Source organism: Clavelina lepadiformis, chromosome 5, assembly GCF_947623445.1.
Source record: "Clavelina lepadiformis chromosome 5, kaClaLepa1.1, whole genome shotgun sequence".
NCBI lineage: Eukaryota > Metazoa > Chordata > Ascidiacea > Aplousobranchia > Clavelinidae > Clavelina > Clavelina lepadiformis.
In genome coordinates this window covers 10,953,902-10,976,579 of record NC_135244.1, presented here as the reverse complement: position 1 = coordinate 10,976,579, position 22,678 = coordinate 10,953,902, and the positions used below count along the sequence as shown (strand labels likewise).

Below are 22,678 nucleotides of genomic sequence, written 5' to 3'. Positions count from 1 at the left end.
CTCAAAATGTGTTAGGTGGGAGCACATTAACTTGCTCCAACACATTAAGTGGACCCTGGATAAGGAATTATATCATTTAGCTCTCTAGTGACGGAGGACAAAACAGTTAAATGTTCTTAAAGCTAAATACTAAATATACTTTTACAATAAATATACTTACCGGTAAATATATATATGCATATAGAGAAATATCCAGGAGTTAAAAATTGCATGCGCTAAGGTTTTGCAGAGAAGGGCTGTCCAACTCAGCGAGAGTCCAAGGTGAACTTAAGTTCAGGCACACTTCTAGCATGTGGAAGGAGGTTTCAGGTGTCGCTCCACAGATGCAGGCACTGCTCTTTGCTAGTCCCAGCAGTGCATGTTAGTGATGAATCTTCCAGCACAGTTTAGAGTCTGTTCAGTTGGACCCACTAGTGTCGGGCGAGATCAAATACAGGAAGTAGTCTCGACTACTCTGGAATAAATTCAATCAGGTCATCGGCAATTGAATTGTTCTCAGATGGGAGGGTTGCTGGGTGGTCTTCAGTGGGTGCATGGAACGAAGTCTTGACAGCTTACGGGACCAAACTTTCGTACTAATATAAAAAATCTAGTACAGTACTATATAATGTATGCTTAGTAATGTAATAAATTCTTTTATGATTGCTTTGTAGAATTATTTTCTGTAGTATTGCAACAGAAGCAAGGATTATATTATTTTTAAACTCCTGCACTTCTGGAAAGGTGAGGTGGCTCCATACGGCATGGGAAACACACCTGCAAAAAAAGGGGATCAAGCAGAGAGTGGTAAGTGATGATAGTAAACAAATTTGTAACTGAACGATGTGCATTTAGGGTACATGCATAGACTTATTTTGAAACAATTATGTTCTACTTTTGTGTTGTAAGGTTTATTCTAACAAACCCTATCAAAAAGTCGAGGAGTTAGTGTTACATCGGAGCAGTGTTTCTTAGCCTGGGCTAAAAGCACCCTTGGAGGTGCTGAAAAGTTGTAAATAAAAGTAAATAGAAATTAGAATGAAGTTTTTTAAATAGAAATTAGAATGAAGTTTTTTAAATAGAAGGCAGTTAAGTGTAGAAATATTGCCTTTTTAGCTTTCTATATGTTAAAGATAATTATTGGTCGAAAAAAGATGGCAGCTAATGGCCTTTTTAGCCACAGTTTGGGAATATATGGCTGTTTTGATAAAAAAAAAAGTAAGAAATTATTTTATTAGCAAGCAAATGGTTAGCAAATTGCACTTTTTACTTTCCCATTCTGTGCACGCTAAATTCTACTGTCTGGCTTAAAGGGGTGCCAGTCTATTCAAACCTGTCCAAAAAGGTGCTAAAATCGCAATAGGTTACGGGACTCCAGGACAGTGCTCTTCAACTGTGGTGCTTGGTGCTGGTTCACCACTGATTTTTTATTGCATGTTATTTGCAGCCAGGATATATGCTTCGTAGACGCTGGAATACGAACAAGAACAAATAGGTAGGCGATATCTTGGGAAGCAAGAGTTGGTAAGATTAAAAGATGATACCGGTCTATAGGCCTACCATAGTGAATGAGTGGAAGTTGGAGGTGTAAAGATTGAAAACCGCTAAACTAGAGGCTTTTACTTCTTATAAAAAATTCTTGATGGAGTATAAACTAGGTAAATTCTCAATAGGCTTTAATCTTTAGATAGTTAGTTTATTCTTACAGAGATTTTCAAAATTCATACCAAGTAGGCTATATATTTGTTCGGGTAAATTCCTAAAACATACTGATCTCAGTAACTAATTTCTATGAAAAGATAGTAAAACTTCATAATATTTCTTTCGAGAAGGCAATTAAAATTTGCTGTGTATTCAAAATAGACCAGTTTGCCAACGCAATGTATTTGTTGCTGTAGTAACTTACTTTGAATATCGTTGAAGACTACAATTTGACATTCCACAATGCAGTATTTGGTCAAGTCAACAGATAAGCTGTCACTTTTTAATTTTCTCCCTGCTTAGTGTTAGTACTAACTTAGCCACTAGGTTAAGCAAAGGAAATGTAAAGTTTAATCATTTGAAATCTCTGCCCGGATCCAAGTTAACAGAAACCAAGTCAATAGAGAAACCTATTTAAAAGATATTTTTTGAGTATTTACTTATTTAAATTTTGTGCATGACATGATTAGCACGTCTCTATTTTAGAAACACATTTTCAAAAATGCCTCTCCGCCACTAAGAACCCATCGTGGCCTTCTATCTGGTAGCCTGAAGGGGCATCAAATTGCAATCTTGTGTAATGTAACATCTTCAATGTTTCGTCTGTTGAGGCATCTTCAGTACCCATCCAAAACACAAACGAACACAATCACAAGTATAAACCTTAATCAGCTGCATGTGTAGTCAGCATTGGTACGTTTAAATCCAATGTCGTGTGGGATGTGTACGTAAACTGCATCTAAATTAACCATAAAAAAGTTTTTTAACATAAAATGGCAACACATAACAGGCTTGTCCTAACAGTTAGCCTATAATTCTAAAACCAAATCGGAAGGCGGAATTTGTATTGTAATAATCAGGCCAATGGTCTTATCTCATTTGACTGATGCAAAATATTTTTTGATCCTTAATTTTTGATTAATACAAAAGTTGATTTGACAGGCTTAATATTCTGGCAATATTCTTTGTTTGATGCCAGCCTACCTTGAAGTTTCAGATACATTAGCTCTTGCTATGTTTGATTTCATTCTGTTTTTTCTAAAGAAAAGATCTCTATTGTAGTTTGTTTGCAACCATTGTTGTGGTTTGGAAAATTATTATGCTACTTCATCTTAATTTACGCCTAGTGGATGTCAGCAGGCCGATTTCCCGCTGAAGCCGATTTCATTTGTTTATCTGTTTGGATGTACAAGACCTGCAACATCTGACACTTGCATAATATTGCGTAATGCCCCATGCTGGCTTTAATATTGTGACTGTTAGCGTATGGAACTTAATTTTGTGTCATTATCTTACAAAACTTAATCAATACAGTACTACAGATCATACCTGCATGGTACGCGTATGCCATCAAAATTGTAAAGAAAATTTTCATGAGTGTTCATTGCTTGTGTTAGACAGAGTTATATGTGCTGGCTAGATTGTTACAAAAGTTTTTTGCTTATGCGTGCGAAAACGTCATGGAAACGCTTTCCAGAGAAGCTTTCTTAAAACAACGCTGCGCTGTGTGTTTAAACTTAGACTTTAATCCAACGCAACGAACACACAACGCAACATTCGTTCAGCGTCAGGGACAGCTTTGGAAACGCCATAAAGGGAAAAGTTACACAAATAGTGTCAGGATATGCCAGTACCACAAAGATGGTTTGATTATGCGTGATGAACATGGTGTTTAAGACAACAGTAACGATTACTGCATTCACTAACATTAAATTGGCGTTTTTTCAATTTCTCGGTATTGTTGTTTACATGATGCGATTTACCGTTATACAATCTGCTATGACTTTTACACTTGTGATTACAAACTCATGGAAACTATTAAACAGTTAAAGGATCTATGCTTTTTTGAAAATGCGCTGTCAGTGATATGAACTTTTCGTTTGAAAGGATTCCTTATACAAAAAACAGAGAAGAAAATGTTGGAACAACAAGTGCTGCTTGGCAATGAATTAGGTTTACTTTTTTTAACTCGAATCGGGATGTAATCAATGTAGGTGAATAGTGATAGCAACAGTGGTGTTGCTCATTAGAAAGCTTTCATAATAAAAACCAGCTCGTCAGTAGCCTTCCGTTGATACAGTCTCTGCTGTGCCATTTTATAAATGCTAATATTTAGATACTTACCGTAATTAAAAGTTGCCTTCGGGCAAGCTGTTACATGCTGTTCTGTTCATAATGTAATGTCAATGTTCAAGTTGTGCGTTTTGACGTAATCAAGTGTTCAATAGGGTATTATGGATTTGACATCGGCACATTGCTTGAGGTCGCAACATAGATGTTTTTGCAAGGAGCCTTTATCGATTTTACCGTAAGTGTTTTTGAGGAGCTAAGCACGGTACGGTTGAGGTTTACAATGCTGTAGAATCCGCTTTGGTTTATGCCAAAAACGCTAGCGTAGTTACATCATGGCTGTTTCTATTGACTGTGGTTAACATATTTTGATCAGCATAAGCATTTAAGGATACCGAATCCAAAACTATTCCGATCTTATTTTTGTAGCCGAAATTATTCTGACTATAAATATTTCGTATGGAAATTTTCATCTACTTTGTGTAATCTTTTCCTGGGCAATTATTATACAGTGAACGCGATTTTCACCACTATGCACAATTGTAAAATTATTGTGGAATTGAAGGAATATGACCGTGACGGCGAATGTTTGTGCAGTGACTCGTGCGTTTGACGGTTTGCTCAGCGGTCACAGTTGAAAAAAGGCAATCAAAGAAAAGAAGTATTCATACATTGATTTTTTAAAAACAACTTGCATAGACAAAACGTGGAGGTCGCATTTCATTGCACCTTGCTTTTATGAATTTGTTGCTGCATCCGGTTTATTCGCGTTTTGGCGGTAATGCACGAATCACTAACTGCTTTTTTTAATTCGAAACGAAATTCGCTTTCGATAAAAATTATTTTTTTACCGTGTAGCTCAGCTTTCAGTTCGAATTAATATCACTAACTTGTGGGAAGTTCCGCCTCATCAGACAAAAAACTACTTGCCAAAATCACAAAGAATAGTGCTGTACCGAATCGTGTTTTTTAGATTCGGTTCGAAACCTAATTTCGTATCGCAAAGTGAACAAAACATTGTCAATACATATAGTTGCTGCTCATATAGTTCTAATTCAAAAAACACAGTAGTTGAATTTAAGTGCATGTTGGTGTAATTTGCAACGGAAAGATGTGTAAATGACATGCTTAGGTTTCCTGTTAAGTGCAGAAACAATCATATCGGCTGTTGTTGTAGATTTGTTGTAGTTAAGGGATTTTCAGGCAGGTTTTTAAAAGTATTGTAATACAGTATTCGGATTATGTTCAAATCAAGAAACAGTTTCAGGAATTATTAATCTCGATAACCGTATTTGGGCATATTTACACGGTTCGGCCTGCCGAATATTCAGTGCACCTCTGCTACAATGCCTTCTACATATCACATTGGGCGATATTGGAACGCAGTTATGGTGTGAGACTTTGATCTTTCCGGAAGTTGCTGATTTCTTGCTTTTGTGCATAATTATAATCACTGTTAACGATTGTAAGGGAAATTACCATATAAATGCGACTTTGTACTATGAAATCTACACATACATTTGGCTCGGATGCTTTTTACGTTTGTTTGCCTTAATTAAGCAGGCGAGGGAGTGAACTGGCTAAATAAGTAAAATCCGTTCGTAAAAATTCCCTGTGTGAATCCACCCTTAAAATCTTCTATTTGGATTAATTTGTTTTGATGATTGTGTATATTTCTTGAAAAATGCCTTGAAATTAAATGCTTTCGGTCGATAAAACGGACAAATAACAACAAGAGTTTTATGCAATAACCTGTCATAGTCTTTGAAACGAGATATTTATGAAAACTTCATGGAGCTTATGCCTATCCTAATCGGACTGATATCAATTGATAATATACTTCAGAATCGTTCACTATACTTCAAAAGTCGTATATGTGGCAGCTAAGTAAGTATCGTTGTTGGTGATACTCTGTATGTTATTCGAAGGAACTGCAGTTTTATCAGGATATCAGGATGTAGTCTTGTGGTACGATTCTGGTACTTGACGCGACTTCCATGTTACAAATACTTGCGTGGGTGCGTGTGCCTTATGCAACTCTTCGAAGTGCGGGCTTGGTTGGAAAGTGTACATCGTTGACCCACCGCCAGAGTTTTGTCGTTTTATACCGTACTCTGAATTTTCGTCGTAGCGTGTTACAAATGTTACCATGTTACAAATACTTGCGTGGGTGCGTGTGCCTTATGCAACTCTTCGAAGTGCGGGCTTGGTTGGAAAGTGTACATTGTTGACCCACCGCCAGAGTTTTGTCGTTTTATACCGTACTCTGAATTTTCGTCGTAGCGTAGCAGTTGGCAAATTATGTTGCTTTATTGAACCACAAAAGACATGAGTTTACAATTTTACGTGGTGCGTATTTTCGGAGACATTTTTTGATTGTTATTATTAAGAAGCTCATTATGTTTTTTGATTACACGAATAACGTTTTCTCGGGACAGAATAATGGTATCGTTGCCATGTGGGCAGTTAGTGTGTAACTGCTGGCCATAAATAACGATCATCAATAGGCTGTGTGAATAATTTTTAGAATTTGCTACATCCTGGTACATCATTTCCCACTGCTGTATTATTTCCGCCGCTTAAAGACAGATTGTTTAAATCGATTAAAACGAGCGACTTGTTGCGGTGTGTTACTAACGTTATCTTGGGCGGCGTGTGTTTGACATGTGATGACTGCTTAGCTATGATTTAGTATTGAGGTGTTAGTAAAAACATGGTTGCTAGTCGCTACATACTTTATTGTCTTAGCGCTGGGCAAAAGAACGTTGCTTCTATTATATATAGATATAAACTAAAATATTTACTTTTATATATAAATGCGTTAGACTTCGAATTATTACTAACTATATTATTGTCTTCCATGCTGTGCTTTTGACATGTTTGCCCAGAAAGGAATATGGTTGATGGGCTTGACCAGAAAGATACCTGCAACTCCCAGGATAGACTGGATGGTGATGCTATTTTTTGTGTAACTTAGGTAGTTGATTGAGATTTTTCACAGAAATGTTTGTGATTATGTGGTACTTCATCAGTAGAATTAACAAGATCATCAAGCTTTTACCTCTCAGAGGCAATTGAGTACATTAGTGAGTTAGTCAACATTTGGTACTGTGGACAGATCGCTTACTGTGTGGAGTATTTGACTTTTTTTTGTACACACAATGTAACCTGCATTGTAGTAGTGTTAGTTTTGTGATGCGCTATGATGCCTGATAACAACTAGTGTACATGTTTACGATTCTTGTGTATTTTGCATGGTAATGGGGAAGGGGCACAGATGTTTTCAGCAAACAACAGCAGCCAACTTATTCTACTGAAAAGTACAACAGTAGCAACACATTTAGTGGACACACATAGTGCTAGCTGTGCAGTTTATTCCGATTTAAAAAGGGAGAATAAACTGCACAACTAGCACTGTGATAAAATTTCATCTGCATGTAAACTGTTATTTAAGTGTTTTTTTTTGTATAGCAATTTTAGTGTAATAGTGAGATTAGTTGCATGACATGTTTGTGACTGGTGTTGAATTTTATGTCAAAGTCAAATTATAAAAAGAGTGAGTGAGTGACCATTCAAGGTTGGAGATTTTTTTAAATGTCTTTACCTACAAAATTATATCATTCACAATGTGAGGAAGTTCATCTCAATGTAAATGGAATAACCGATATTTCTGAAGTGTTCGTTCCCTCAAAGACGCCAAGCGTAATTAAAGCAGTAAAGCAGGTTAGTCAGCCTGGCTGGTCGTTTCTCTGCAGCAGGCAGTTTTAACTGAGTGCCTGCAGAAGTTCACTGTTTCTTAAAATAGCTATAAGTAGTGATGTGCCAAATGAAACATGAGTCAGAATTGTCAACCATATTTTTTGCTACTTTTGTGGTTCTCGAAATTTACAATTTAGAACAACGCGTCCCCCTAGGTTTTACAGAAATGAGACTACTAAAATAATAATTGACAAATCATACTTGAGATACGATTGTCCTACTGAAATATTTTTAACAAACTACGGGTTCTGGCCATCTTGAAAAGTTTGGCACAGTTTCTTATTTGTTGTTATGTTAGTCCATATATTGACTAGACTGCACGATAATGTTTCCAGAAATCATCCTCGTTGTCATGGAACGATTTAGGGCTCTAGGCATTAAGTCGAGTATCGCGATGATAAGAGATATTGCTCATAAAAAAAGCGAAAACGAAAGGAGGGAGTCAATAAAACACAGTGGAAGCACTCCTTATCTTCACAATATCCAAGAAAATAGGGCATCGTGCAAGAAAATGAAGAGATGACAAGTTAAAAATTTAAGCAAGGAAAAAGATGAAAAGAAATAAAGACATTACTAAGAGAGCAGAAAGCGCAACACGCGACATATACAGAAACAGGAGCTAGATGGAAAGCGGAAGGTGTGAATGGAGATAACGAGATAATAAAAGAGAATAGGTAAGAGAAGAAAGGGAGCAACTCTGGGCCGCCTTTTTGATGCTTCAAGTATGACATTTATAATACGTTTTACATATGTCATGCCATTCATTTGCCATTTTGCAAATTTCGTAAAGTAAGTCTAAAGAATGGATTTGACTCGCGGGTTGCAAGCAACTTTTTACCATGTAAAAACAACTCTAAAATGTCCAGCCAAGCCAGTTTAAACCTGTAACGAATAATTACGGGCTAATCATTCAGTTTGTTCACCGTTTGACAACTGAAGCGTCACAATAAAGGATGGAATTAAAAAAGTATTACGAAATAAGTTTTGGCGATATTTGAAAATTTGTTAACAGCTTTTGAACAAAATCAATAAAAAAGTTATTTGAATTCCATCAGTTTTAGCACTTTTGAAAAGGTTTTACTTATCCATAAGAGAGAACGCCCTAATTTAGAAACCTGCAACGAATCATTGAGCGAGCGGCGCAAGTTTTCTCCCTTCGCTAGTTTCTCCTTTTGAGATCCTTTCAACTTGTTTCACGCGTCGTGCGCATGTCGTAGGAAAGGTTATTTTAATCGATCAGTTTATGTTTCGTCAAAAGCGCGGTGGGTACGAAAAAATCAAGCCAGTTGTTATTAACATGCGCTGATAATCCGCAAAAAATGACAAAGCCCGAAAAGGCTTAAAACGTTATCAAAATTAATGAATCTAATAATAGCTGGTAACAACAAGCACGGCAAGTAACAACAATAGTGACTTTGTTACATTTGATCTGCTATGATTAGACAACATTTGTTTTGTTACCTTCAATCTTTGGTGATGTTTTATAACCCCATTGTGCATCACAATTTACATTTACAGACACAGTATTTGGTCACTTTACTCGACCTTTATGAGTGCTATGTGAACAACCAAAAAATTAACCTTAGTTTTAGACAATAGTGCATGTGGAGAGTTTAACTGAACCTAACGGTATTGTACAGCAACTCAAATACTTCTTCCTATTTGTGTTTTTTATTTCTTTGTTGTTCAGCTTTCACAGAAAAAGAGGATTATTAAGTTTTAGTAGGGCTGTGCAAAGTAATGTGTTGTTGCCTAAGCCTACAGTGTCTGTGAAATCACTGTGCATGATGACCTGTGTTCTATTCCAGTATGGAAAGAGCTTTAAAATATTTTTGGAGTGATCTAATTTTTAAAAGCAAAAACCTGAGATTTTTGTCACTTACATGTTATCATACCTTGTTTCAAATAATTAAATGGCAAATAACATTTTCTGATCAACAAAATTTTGTTTGTTGTGGCACTATTGATTTTTCTTTACGCCTGTTACGTGAACTAGTTATTCTTAATTGGATTAAATTTGGTAACAGATGGGTGAAATAAGAACCACTGATGTAGATTTTGTAGTGAATATGACCTGATAAATAGGTGATTAGTAGCAGGTGACCATTATTTTCAATGGGCATAAGATAATTTTAAGTTACAGTTCATCTAATTCTTAAGTTATCATAACTTTATGATAGATGCTGGTATTAGAATAATGTTGATAATAGCCTACTCTGAACTGGAGCCTAGTAGCATGGTAAATAAAATTTATTCCTAACCTAAGATACTCCTATTATTCTCCTTTGCCCCAGCGTTTAAACTAAACTTGCTGCCAACTGTTTTATGAGATGTCCTATTCAATATGAATATGCATATGGATGGATGCTTTTCATTTGAATCCAACATCAGCTGTGAAACATATTGATTTCATGTTGTGATTTCATAACTGCCACTCACATCATAATCCATTGGACATTTGCCACACATTTTGCGCGTATAATCGCTTTACTACTAATTTTCTTAATTTTTTTGCTTTACCTACTAGCAGGCTGTCTTTCATGGTAAAAGTTTGCTTGTATCGGCATTGGTCCCACACTTTTACGCTATATATTAGGTTGCCACATTAAGCCCTGTTTAATTATTAGTTATGTATGTAAGGCCTCTAGGTCAAGTTCAATAGTAAGTGAAGGTTTTCAACTTTTGATATAATGCCCTGGTTTGGTAAAAAGGATCCTGCTCATAAATCACCTAAACTTCCAAAAGAAGATTCTGGTGAGTTAACTAAATACTTACCTACGTAACGCCAATTGTAGGTAATAATTTATGCTTTTAGTCAAACTTTTATGCAATAGAGTGTAGCTGATCTGCACGAAAATGATTAGCCTGACTGAAAAGTGATGTTTGCAGCCATGTAATATGACAAAGTTTCATATTTGGTTGTTATTTCAGGGTAGGAGTTTCGAAAAGAAGTTTCCCTCAGGTTTCTGTATATATGCATACATAATTATATGATACTAAATTTTATCTGCTACTTTAATTCAGTTATTTTAGTATAAAAATCTAACAAAAAAATTTACAACCAGTTTTGCTTTGGCAATCCAAGATCAGCGGTTACCAACTATAAAATCTTTTAATTTTAGAGTTACTGGATTTACTGTGAAATATTTTTATACAAACATTTTGGTCTAATGTGATTTTTTTGTTTTGTCATCTTGCAAGCAGTTTGTTATTCTGCAAGCTGATTTTACTACATGAGTTTACAGTACAAAAACCAAACAATTTGCAATTGGTTTGATGATAGCACCCAAATAAAAATATTGAAACCACAAAATAAATGTAGATAGATAAAACCACTTTTTTAGATTTACTTTGCATTTAGATCAAGTTTAAAGGGAATTTAAATTTTCAAAGGGCTTTTAAATTTTTTTAAACCTTAATATTGTAGAATTTTTTGCATCAATTTTCTTGAAATTTTATGAGTTTGTGGCATGTTTAGATGCAGGAAAATATTTTAAATTTTAAAACGGAGGTCGATGTTTTTCACAAAAAATTACCGCAATAATGATAACGCCATATTCAACAATTTTGTTGCATAATTTCATTACTTTGAGCGTAAAAAACATATTCGGCTATTTTCTGTTCATTCACATGACTAGTTCAGCTAGAAATTTCCAAAAACCTATAGAAATAACCACTTTTCGGCTCCTTTACGCTTTTGCTTATGTTAAAAACTTTGAACAGTCAGTGGCAACAATCAAGGCCAGTAACCATGTAAAAAATCATATTCATTGAAAAACGCACTAAGAAGTTATAACTCTAAATGTGAAGGTTACTTTGACGTTCTTTGACATTTTGGCCCAAAGTGTGTAAAATACCACTACTCGGTAAATTTCGACGAATAATTTAAACTCTAGGCGAGATTTGCACATTTTAAACCATAAGAACATTATACTGAACAAAAATAATATAACTGCCTATTTTCATGTTAATCACGTGATGACTTTGACCGTAAGTTGCCGAAAATCTTGAAAAATCAGCATTTTTGGTGTTTCCTGTCTTTTTTATGCATTGAGATATTGTCTTCACATTTAATTGACAGATGGGTATAGTCCTCTTCAGTATTTAGCCATACCAATCAACTTTATTTCAGTCAAATTTTTAGCTGCGCTCGTCTCAAAGATTTGGTCAAAGTTAATGCATTTGTATCCATCTTCATTAAACAAACTGTATAGTTTTGGATCGAGTGTAGGACCCATAATTTAAATTTAAATCGCTTTTTCCCTCGCCTCATCAGACAATAACAATCGCGATGTTATAATCAGCATTGTTGTTGTTCTGATTTATGCCCTGCAAAAGATGGTAAGGTAATGAATGCAGGCTATTACTGCTTTTAATTAAGGTTGTATTTTTAATTCCGCTATTACATGATTTGAGGCTAAGTTCAATATATTCTACCACGTCTAAATTTCTCTATGACACCTTTATGGCGTAATAAGCAAGGGCCATAGAAGATCATATATCCACCACAGACATCTTTTTACAAACAACACGCCAAACTGCCAGTTAGAAAATCAGCCAAATTCGGACTCAAACATTTAACCTTTTTCGGGTAAGACCTGGCCAAAGTTACTACAAGTCTAGCCTATTATCCTACTACCTCATTAGTTGTAAATAGCTTAAGTTGTTGTGTTTCAATGAACATGCACCTAAACGCTGCGACGTTCCATTTATACGCACAAGTGTATACGATTACTTTTGGCATCTGCGTCGGCCAAGCATCACCTACATGACGTAACTTACGACATGGCTCATTTCTATTCCCTTCTTCTAATGCATATTGAAGTGAGACCTGGCTGGAAAGATCGTCAATCAGAAGATATCAACTCTAGAACATCCGCATTAATATTTCGATCCATATTGAGGTTGGCTGCTCAACTACTAGTTGTATTTTCACTGGTGCATGTAGATGCTAAGCTGCAGCTCAGAAAACTAAGTTTTGGATGTTGGCACCAGCCTAGTCCAGTATCGGTAACTGGCAAAAAGAAATCAATACTTGTGTCTTCGAGAAATACATTGACTGTCTTCTGTGACGTTTCTTTGCTAAAAATAACCATTGCTTGCTACTAATCACCTGTCCATGGAGACATGTTCCTTTCAAAACGCATTAGCTAATCTACTATCGTACCTAATTCGAATCTCACTCATCAGGCATATGGTTTTTACATTGTGACATCATAATGGCCACGATCTCTGTCATAAGACGCCAGATTTGCAATGCATTTTTGGCAATAGCTACCCAACTAATATATATTATAAATAGGGCAATTATTTTTTGACTTGTCAAAAACAGTCCAAATCTGGTCAAAATTTAGGTTTAGGACAAAACTTGTCAAAACTGGTTAAAATGAGGAGCAAATTCACAAATGCAGAATACAGATGCACCACAAATACAAATGGTTTTAAGCAGCTGTTGCCAAAAATAAGTGGTAAAATTACACAAATTCGTTTTATAAAAATCGTGATGTTCGTCATTTTATTTATGACGAACATTATGGCTCTTTAAGTTTGAGCCGGTAATTCGACATGACACGAAAACTGTCTTTCCGCTTTCTTATTCAAAGCAATGTCTCTACCTTATGGTTTTGTATTTTCTTTTGTACAAATGTCTGTGCAATGCTGACTTTGTTATGGCAATTTCTTTGATGGTTTTTGTAGGTTAACTTAGCACCTAATTAACTACAACTATTTAACTATAGTATATATACATTTAACTGAACAAACTCGGTCCATGGATGTTGCTGCAAGATAAAGAAATATGAAACACAGGTGCTAACAGATACAGGAAACAAAGACAATTAATCGCTACATTGTAAAACAAATAAAGCCTTAAGGATCAAACAGTGTAACGAAATAAATACAACTGCAAAACTATAACACAACTACACCTGATGCACACAAAAACAATCGTTTCACATGCATATAAATAAGTGTTTTCTTCTCCCAACAAAGCTACCTTGGGCGATTTGAAAGTAACCTCCCTCCAAAGTATGCTCCAGATTAAATTTTACTCCTCGATTACTATGCATAAACTTGGATTGAAGTCATCAGAAATTTATCAGTTAAAAGCATCAAATGGTAATAGATTGTAAAGTTGCCTTTGCCTGACATTATACAAACAAGAAGTACTGTAAAGTTACAATGCTCTATCGTGTATCATAAAAATTAGCGAGCTTATGAATGGTAAAGGCTGGTGTATAAATCTATCTACACTGGAACAATCCAATAGAATATGCTTACTATAATATGAAGTCAACCAAGTTGGATTAAATCTGACTGAAAAGGGTTTTAACAGTGTCTCAGGGTTAAATGATTAATTTTTTTCGAGTAAATGTATTGAATATTGTATGTAGTATGGTATATATTCAATATACCATTCATCAATACTGTTCACAACAATAAATACATTTTTTGAAAATACCTAATTTAATGACATGTGGTTGCTAACCACAATTATCTTTTCTATATCCCAATTTTTTTGGTACTTGTCTGTGTAGTATGTTAATAGCCATGTTAATCTTGAACAAAGTTGATGGTTTGGAAATTAAACTGTGTCTTTGGTTTCTGCTATTACGACAGTTATACTTTAATTATTAAGTAAGACATTAGTCTGTTAACCTCACCTTTTATTCGAAGTGATTCAACCAAATTTAAGGCCAGGCTTCTCTGCCCTTGGTAAAACTTAAAAACTTTTGATCTATTGTACAATTTTTTCTTATACAAAAGCTGAGTACTGTTAGCAAATAGAGCTGGCCAGGCATTGTTGATACAGTGATTGTTGGAATAATTTTTGCTTATAGGCCTTCTGAGTAGAACATACAATATCGTATTGAATGTGACTGTGAAAGCTTTTATTATTCCGAAATGCTACTTCAGTCACATTTGAAAAAACAGCTTTCTGTTGGCCAACAGTTTGGCTTCAGATTGCATTTTTTTTGAGAAAATTCATAGTTTCTTATAAGATGGCAAAAAAGGGGAATCCAAGTGAGTGGCTGAAAATTCAGTTTTTTTGCATAAAATATTAAAAGAATTTGTTTAAACTTGATTTGTGCGTTTGATGAAATCACATTCTAATTCTTTGGTATATAACCTTTAAAAGATGTACTACTTAGCATATGCTGTAGTTGCAGCGATAACAGCCAATAACAATTTGGTCTAATTGATCGATATACCTTTTGTTGTTATTTAAAATAATTCAAATAAAATTTGCGGAATTCTTTATTTAAATTCCGACATGGGCGTTTTGCTATTATTGTAATTCATGAATATTTCATGTTGCCTATGCACTACTGCATGGATTTAACTTACTACTTACTGGAAAAATGATTGTTTGCTTTGTTGATACGCTTAGTTTGGCAGGAAGCAATACAAAGAATGACAGGCTGTGTTTCTCCTTGTGAAATTTCATGCTCTCTTGCCTTTAGTCTCTAAAAATAGCTTTCCCAGACATGTTTATCTCACTTTAAACAGTTGACTGCATCAAACAGGCAGCTTTGTGAGTTTACAAAAACTTGATTGCTTTGTGAAAATATGCATGGTTTGTATTCGCTTTTTGGAAAAGATAGAGATAGTCATAAACATTATAAACATTCACAGGAGTATCATGAAAAATACTATGCATCAGGTTTGTCCAATCAGTAAGATATTTTGTATTTCTTTGGTTTTATACCTGTTTTACCTATTTTTTGTTAAACATAGCCATTTATGTGTTAATTACGGCGTAACAGATACAAAAATGTAAAGTAGAACGTTTACTCTCTCTAGAGTCGTTGACATTTTGACAAGCGAGAAACATAGGGTTGACTTAAAGGATTGTGTACGTAATCATTTGCTGTACAGATTACCATACATGCATATTGTACATATTTTTTGGTACCACTTTAAAAGTAAAGTTTAGCAAGAATGACTAATAACATTTTTATCAATGCATACAGTGTATGTGTTCATGTAGCATTTTGAAACAAAATGTACTGTACTTTGTGCTGAATAGGGGTAATTTTTTATTCTTTTTTACGATACTTGTAACAAGGAAAACATTATTTAAAACCTTTGTTGGTGTAAATTTTGGCCATGATTTTGCTATACAGCAAAATATAAAAGTATAGTTGGAAGTTTTTGTGGTTTCATATGTACTTTTTTCAGAATAGATGTTTTATTTCACCCCGATTTTTGTAGTGAATAGAATAGGAATAGGTAAAAATATTTTTAAATGTGACAGCACCAGTTTTATCAATTACTAAATGTTTGACAGACTTCCACAGCAGTTTACAAATGCTTAATAAAGGTATCCCATCCAAGGTTTTCAGTTGTTAGTATAAGCTTGATATTCTGTTTTTGGTACCAGCACATGGTCGCCTGATGTTTTGACACATCCTTCAGACTAATTTATTATTGTATTATGTATATATTTCCCTCTTTAAATTGTCTTTGCGAAGTACCCTACTAGTAAAGGTAATGCTTTACAACTTGCTTAAATCTGTAATGTACAGCAGATAGACTAAATTTGAGCAGGTGATTCGACATGACACGAAAACTGTCTTTCCACTTTCTTGTACAAAGCAATGTTTCTACCTTATTGTTTTGTATTTTCTTTTGTACAAATGTCTGTGCAATGCTGACTTTGTTATGGCATTTTCTTTGATGGTTTTTGTAGCTTAACTTAGCATATTCTGCTCTTATTACCGCTATATGGGATTGGCTTCTTTGTACCTTGTAAACCAGGTAAATTATATTTGTCCTAATCATTCCAGAAGGTATATTTTACCTAACATAAAAACAAAGTCTTAAACAGTGAAAACGAAAATACTTTTTTTCTTAAAATGTTATGACTTGTACTATTAGGGAAAAGCTACTTTTTCCTACTTTCACTGACTGCTTTGACATTATATTTGCTTTGCTGTCATCTTTTGTTGCTATCTTCTGAGTCTAGGCAGACAGAGAAAAGTATCAGCTTCCATGTTATATTAAAATATCATCATAAATTGTGTACTTAGTCAACATTTTCATTACTGTTAAAGGTTGAATTGCGCCTAAGTAAAAGATGTTTGACATTAAGTTTAATACTATCAGTTACATTCCTTAATATGTTGGGAGATTAACTGAAAGCTTAGCAACAGATAACATGCTTTTACCAACTGCCATTTACTGTTTGGCGATGAGATATCACAGCTGTGAAAAACTGCAGCCTGTTTTGTCAACGCAAATATAATTTATTCGTAAAAATATATAATCTCAAAATAAATAGAGCATCCAATAGTATCACAACAGTAAATGCCGCTTTAAGGAAAAATATTTCCTATTAATTTTAAACAAGATAGAGCAAAATGTGTTAAACAGAATTACCAAATTCTGGAATTTCATATTATGACGACTGGCATATCGACTTGTAGATACAAAGAATGTGCGAGTGCCCTAATTTTGGATTTTTATATGTATTTTTCATGTTTTGCTTTTGAAAATATAGCAATTGTTTTCTATTTAGAGTTAAGACATTATTTAGCTATATACACAGAAGGTACAAGGGCAACCTTACAATGTTATATGATTACTTAATAACCGCTGTTGTGTTCATTAAAATCACTATTCAAAAATACTAAAATTGTGATAACACGCCCCCTTTTGCTCTACTCATTGCAACATGTAAGGCAAATAGTATAATTGCTTGTTTGCCAGCAACATTTTGCAAAATTTCGAGAATTGAATTAAATTTAGTATAAAGAAACTTGTAATAAAACTGTATTAAAACTATATTTTCTGTTTTGTCACTATTTGCCCCTAATTACGGTACATATATCTACACTCATTTAAAAGCAATATATTATATTTACCATATGTGCTTTCGATGTTATCAATCTCTTCTTTGTTGTTTCAGTAAAAGCCTTTTTGGCAGAAGCAAAAGAAGAATTTCTACGGAAATGGGAAGCACCAACTCAAGTAGGCTTCAAGTTTTATCTGTTTCAGTATCTGCTCATCATTAATGAATGCTAAGTTTTGGCTATTGTTAAATGAAAATAAGTGTTTTCAACTTGACTTTAGAACAATGCTAAGTTGGATGATTTTGAACGTTTGAAGACTCTTGGTACTGGTTCATTTGGTCGAGTAATTCTTGTTAAACGGAAAGAAAACTCTACCTTTTATGCTATGAAAATTCTTGATAAACAGAAAGTAAGCTTTGCATATCTATATTGATCAGCTTTCTTTAGATATATCATTAATACCTATTGATGCTGACATAATATAAAGTAGGTAGGCTATATAGAGTACGCTTAAAGGCATAAGTTTGTCTTGGCTTTATTTCTCGTGATTGGCGTACAGCATACAATTTTGTACAAGAGAAATTAGCTATGTGATTAAAAATGTTGGTGATAAAAAAATTAAACGCTTACTATGGTTTAATCTACTACTATTGCAATAGAACTTCATAATTGATATTAATGTTAGAAGTTAATCGTTAAGCATATGCATAATGTAGTACCCAATATTTTCGTATATATTCATTTTTGTATATGATGTTACATACTGGTACAATTTTTTTATTTTCATGTAGGTTGTTAAGCTCAAACAAGTGGAACACACGCTTAATGAAAAGAAAATTCTTCAAGCAATTAATTTTCCTTTTCTTGTCAAAATGGACTTTTCCTTCAAGGTACTTTTTATTTTGTAAGATGATTTTTTGTATTTTGATTAAATAGGTTGTTTAGTAGCTATAAAACAATTTTGCTGAAATGGCTGTGCGACTTTATGGCTATGCCTGGAACCTGCAAGACAGATATAGCTGTAGCAGCCTACCCATGAATATAGCGAGTTTTTTCATCTTTTTTCATAATCTTTATAATCCTTATATTTGCTAATTATTTTGTAGTACTGTATACATTACTTTTCATTCTAATATATTCTTCTATATTTTAGGACAACAGCAACTTATACATGGTACTTGAATATGTTATTGGAGGGGAAATGTTTTCACATTTGAGAAGAATTGGCCGCTTTAGGTAGGGCGCTTCCTTCTGCTATTGTATGATTCTACCTTCCTTCTGCTTTGTAAATTTAGGCTCAAAATATCTTACGTTAATGAATATTTTTTATTAATTCATGTATCATGTGCATGCACGCAAGAACTTTCTCATACTGTAACATTAGTCAATGAAAAATTAGTTTTTGTTTTCGTAGTAAACAACACCAATCTTGCCTCTTTAGCAGGTTTCAGGATCACTCTTTGAAAAATGAGCAAATTATTACAAAATATTAGGCATAACCCCATATTGAGGAACGGATTTTTTGTTTACCATATTAGGCTGCTTGGAGCATGACATCACTGCAAACAAAATTATTGACAAAACTTGCATTCGTGTTTGCTATGTTGATAATCGGTTTAAAGTCAAAAAAAATGAGCTTCTCAGAAGAGAAACAGTGACCTTTGATTGAACAAAATATAATTCAGAAATGTTGCAACAAAAACTTTACTAATCGTGATTGTACAAATTGTGTCTGACCCACTTAGACAACAAGCAACTTGGATGACGATTTTTTGGTCAGTCAAAGGCGACCAGTGCCGGGACATCAGATAAGCATGATGAGAAATGGATTTTATTGTCACTTTTTTGAAACTACGTGCTGGATTTGTTAATCGTCATAAATTATATTGCATCATGTTAATTTGACAACTGTCATTTTACTTAAACCATAATAACTTAGTAAAGGCGAAAGAAAAGCAATGCTGGGGTTTCAAACTATTCTAGAATAGGAAATTTGAAATAAACTATTCTGGGTAAATGTGTATTTTAGAATAGTCAGGTATTTTGTATTATACATTCCTAGGTACGACACACCCCACTGGTTCTATAGAGCAGCCTGAAAGGTTGTTACTGTAATGAAACTCTTAACCTGATGTGACAGTTGACAAGTTAAGGGAAGAAAAGTTCACATAGTTTTGGGTTCACATGCATAAGATTCAAAAGCAAATTGATGTGGTGTAAGGTTATCTTGTTAGAGTTAAGCAGTTATTACTGTCTTTGTTGTTACTATAATGTATTTTGTTAATTACAGCCATATGTACGATTTAAAAATTATGTTTGTTAAATAGTTATGTTTTAATTATCTCATCAGCAAACAACATCCACTTTGGAAGTTGTTGTGCCTACTTACATGACATGCAAGTACCAATCAAGTCTACTAATAAAAGCTGTTCTGCTTGTGTCATTACTATAGATAAAAATCATGGTTCGAATTGAATCTGTTTGCAAGATTTGTTTTGGGAGAATAACAAAGATGGTCTGATACTCTGATTATGATGCAATATACATTTTTGCGTATGTTTAAATCAACCTTTCCCTAAAAATTAAAAAAATTACTTTGCATATGTGTCGGTTTCACTTTTCAACACTCAGCAGAAACATTCTGCATTTGCGACAAAAATAGATCGGTGCTTTAACAGGAACAAATATCTGTTGACCAATGTTACAATTGAAAGACAGAGATGTATTTGCTGAAGAAACATTTATTTGTAGCTATATAAACTTCATTTTTGTCCAGTGAACCACATTCTCGATTCTACGCTGCCCAGATTGTACTTGGATTTGAATACTTGCATTATCTTGACATCATTTATCGCGATTTGAAACCAGAAAATCTTCTCATTGATCAGCAAGGATATATACAGGTAAATAATACACACAGTACATTTTTATAAATGTGAACATGTGCAGTGGTGTAAAAAGTAAATAATTTCCTATATTTTTGTTCTAAAAGGTGACTGACTTTGGGTTTGCAAAACGTGTTAAAGGAAGAACATGGACATTATGTGGCACTCCGGAATACTTAGCTCCAGAAATTATCCTGAGCAAGGTGCATTGTGTTGTTTTTGTATGATGAATTACTTGTTTCCTTGATCCTTAATTATTTCATAATAAAAATAGCTTTGATTATTGTCAGCAACAGCAACCACTAGTGGATATTTCGTGCAACCTTTGTTTTGTAGGGTTACAACAAAGCTGTTGATTGGTGGGCTTTAGGTGTCTTGATATACGAAATGGCTGCAGGCTACCCTCCATTTTTTGCTGATCAACCAATTCAGATCTATGAGAAAATAGTGTCTGGAAAGGTATGTTGCCAGTGTGAAGACTGACTGTCACCTTAGCAGTGAGAGCATGCAGTAAATACAAACGTTAACTGATCACGCTTTGTTTTGTTTAGGTTCGATTTCCATCCCATTTTACATCGGAATTAAAAGATTTGCTTCGAAATCTTCTTCAGGTTGATTTAACAAAGCGCTATGGTAATTTAAAAAACGGTGTTGCTGATATCAAAAATCATAGGTGGTTCCAACCCATTGACTGGATCGCTGTTTATCAGCGAAAGGTATACCATTATGCAGTGGTCTAATACTAATATATTTTGCGATATTAATTGATGTACATAACTTGATCTGTTTACCACTTATAGTTTGGAGTATGCAATCAATGCATACTTCAATATGCTTGAGGCTCTGTCATAGTTCGTGACAGTCATAAATCTCTATATCATACAATTTCAAAGCACAGGTGCGATATTTTTACAGTTGGACGCTCCGTTTATTCCAAAATTTAAGCATCCAGGATCCACTGAAAATTTTGACGATTACGAAGAAGAACAGCTACGTATTCATTCTACGGAGAAATGTGCAAAGGAATTTGCTGATTTTTAAGCTTATCATCAGCGTGAATTGTCAGGTTTTAAATGACAGCTTGTATGGCTGTTGTGGTTTAAGTTTTTTTGATAGTTCCCTTAACAAATGACATTGTTCGGGGAATGTAGTGATCAATTTGCCATTTGTACATTACGGCGTTGAACCACCCTTGCGTTTTGCTAGCTACATTTGCATTATCGTTCCAGAGTTTTACTGGAATCTAACTCAGTTTTTGTGCTAAATTCTTCAACGAACATTCGGTACCCTTGGTACCCATAACTCGGCAAATCTTGACGTCGCCCAATCAAATGCTTCAGCTGCTTAATTGCCATTTGGTTATCTGTATGAAATAATAGTATTGCCTTGCACAGTCTATACAAACTTAATTCCTGTAATTAGCTTTGTTTTGTAACAGAATACCGGGGTACAATCGCTTGTTTTGCGAAGTCAACTGCAGCCATTCTGCTGAGTCAAAGTAATTTTTTATAGTTAACATTTCAGTTAACTGGTTCATCACGACTTAATCGAATTGAACAGGTTTAATTAACGCGGTTAAAATTACGGTAGACTTAGCAAGGTGCAAGAACTATTAATTGTTCTGCTTTCCATGTTGAAAATGCGTTGGTACTTCGTGGCTATGTTAAAAGTGAGACTGTTAAGTATTACTCATGTAGTTTTAGTGCAAATCATATTTTATTCTATGTTCAAAATGTTCATTTGCATTAATTTTAATTTGACTAAACTTGTGAAATTAGGAAGAAAGCATAAAGCATAGTAAAGTTTTGTATTTACCAAGCGCATTTCCAGATATTCCAAAATATACTAACTTAGTGCTTTTCTATCTAAAGACTTGGCAGTTTACTTAGTGCATTGTGTAGATCGTTTTAGATTTTGTTGATGTTTGGTGTTAAAGGCGTTTTGTTTTACGTTATGCTGTTCATATTCATTCGTTTATATTCGTGGAGAGTCACTGCATTGTTTTCATTTTCAGTTAGATACGACTGTCATCACAGTAAACGTGGACGTTGTTTTGCATTGCTTTACGTTTAACTCGCACTACGAGTTCTATGTGTACGTACAAACGGATGTGCGTTGTTGTGTTTGTGAAGAAAATTAGTTTTATATGTCAGGTAAACCTAAGACCCGAAGTCATGCATGAATCATTTTGGAAACATTCGTGATTTTTTGTCCAGTTTTGCAAGTATAACTTTTTACACTAAAATGTGTTACGTCTCTTACCACCTTGAAAGGAAATACATCAAAAGTTAAATGCTGAAAATATATCCTTACAAATATACCTTATCTTCAGTAGTTCATCGCGTGAGACAGGCCTGCTATGTTAGCAATTTGACCTAATTCCCTGGAAGAGCTATTGTAAAACCTCCATTCTTAGCTCTTTACATGGTGATGTAAGAATCAGAAAATTAGTGTGAAAAGGGCGAGCTCAAAATTTATTTCGGGTGTTCT

General features: G+C 34.3%; 1 protein-coding gene across 5 annotated transcripts; it reads left to right on the top strand.

The window, feature by feature from the left end:
* The first annotated feature begins 629 nt into the window (after positions 1-629).
* On the top strand, positions 630-22,490 carry LOC143460378 (cAMP-dependent protein kinase catalytic subunit alpha). 5 transcript variants are annotated; one of them, XM_076957864.1, is made up of 10 exons: positions 630-786; positions 17,420-17,481; positions 17,584-17,712; positions 18,095-18,193; positions 18,457-18,539; positions 20,080-20,206; positions 20,296-20,391; positions 20,525-20,647; positions 20,740-20,904; positions 21,104-22,490. In XM_076957864.1, exons 1-10 carry the CDS (start codon positions 744-746, stop codon positions 21,227-21,229), a joined length of 1,053 nt encoding a protein of 350 aa, XP_076813979.1. In that variant the 5' UTR covers positions 630-743; the 3' UTR covers positions 21,230-22,490. The 5 variants fall into 5 exon arrangements, with proteins under 5 accessions (XP_076813979.1, XP_076813978.1, XP_076813980.1 ...); XM_076957863.1 differs by lacking the exon at positions 630-786 and adding an exon at positions 9,773-10,263; XM_076957865.1 differs by lacking the exon at positions 630-786 and adding an exon at positions 14,358-14,532.
* Positions 22,491-22,678: the final 188 nt, after the last annotated feature.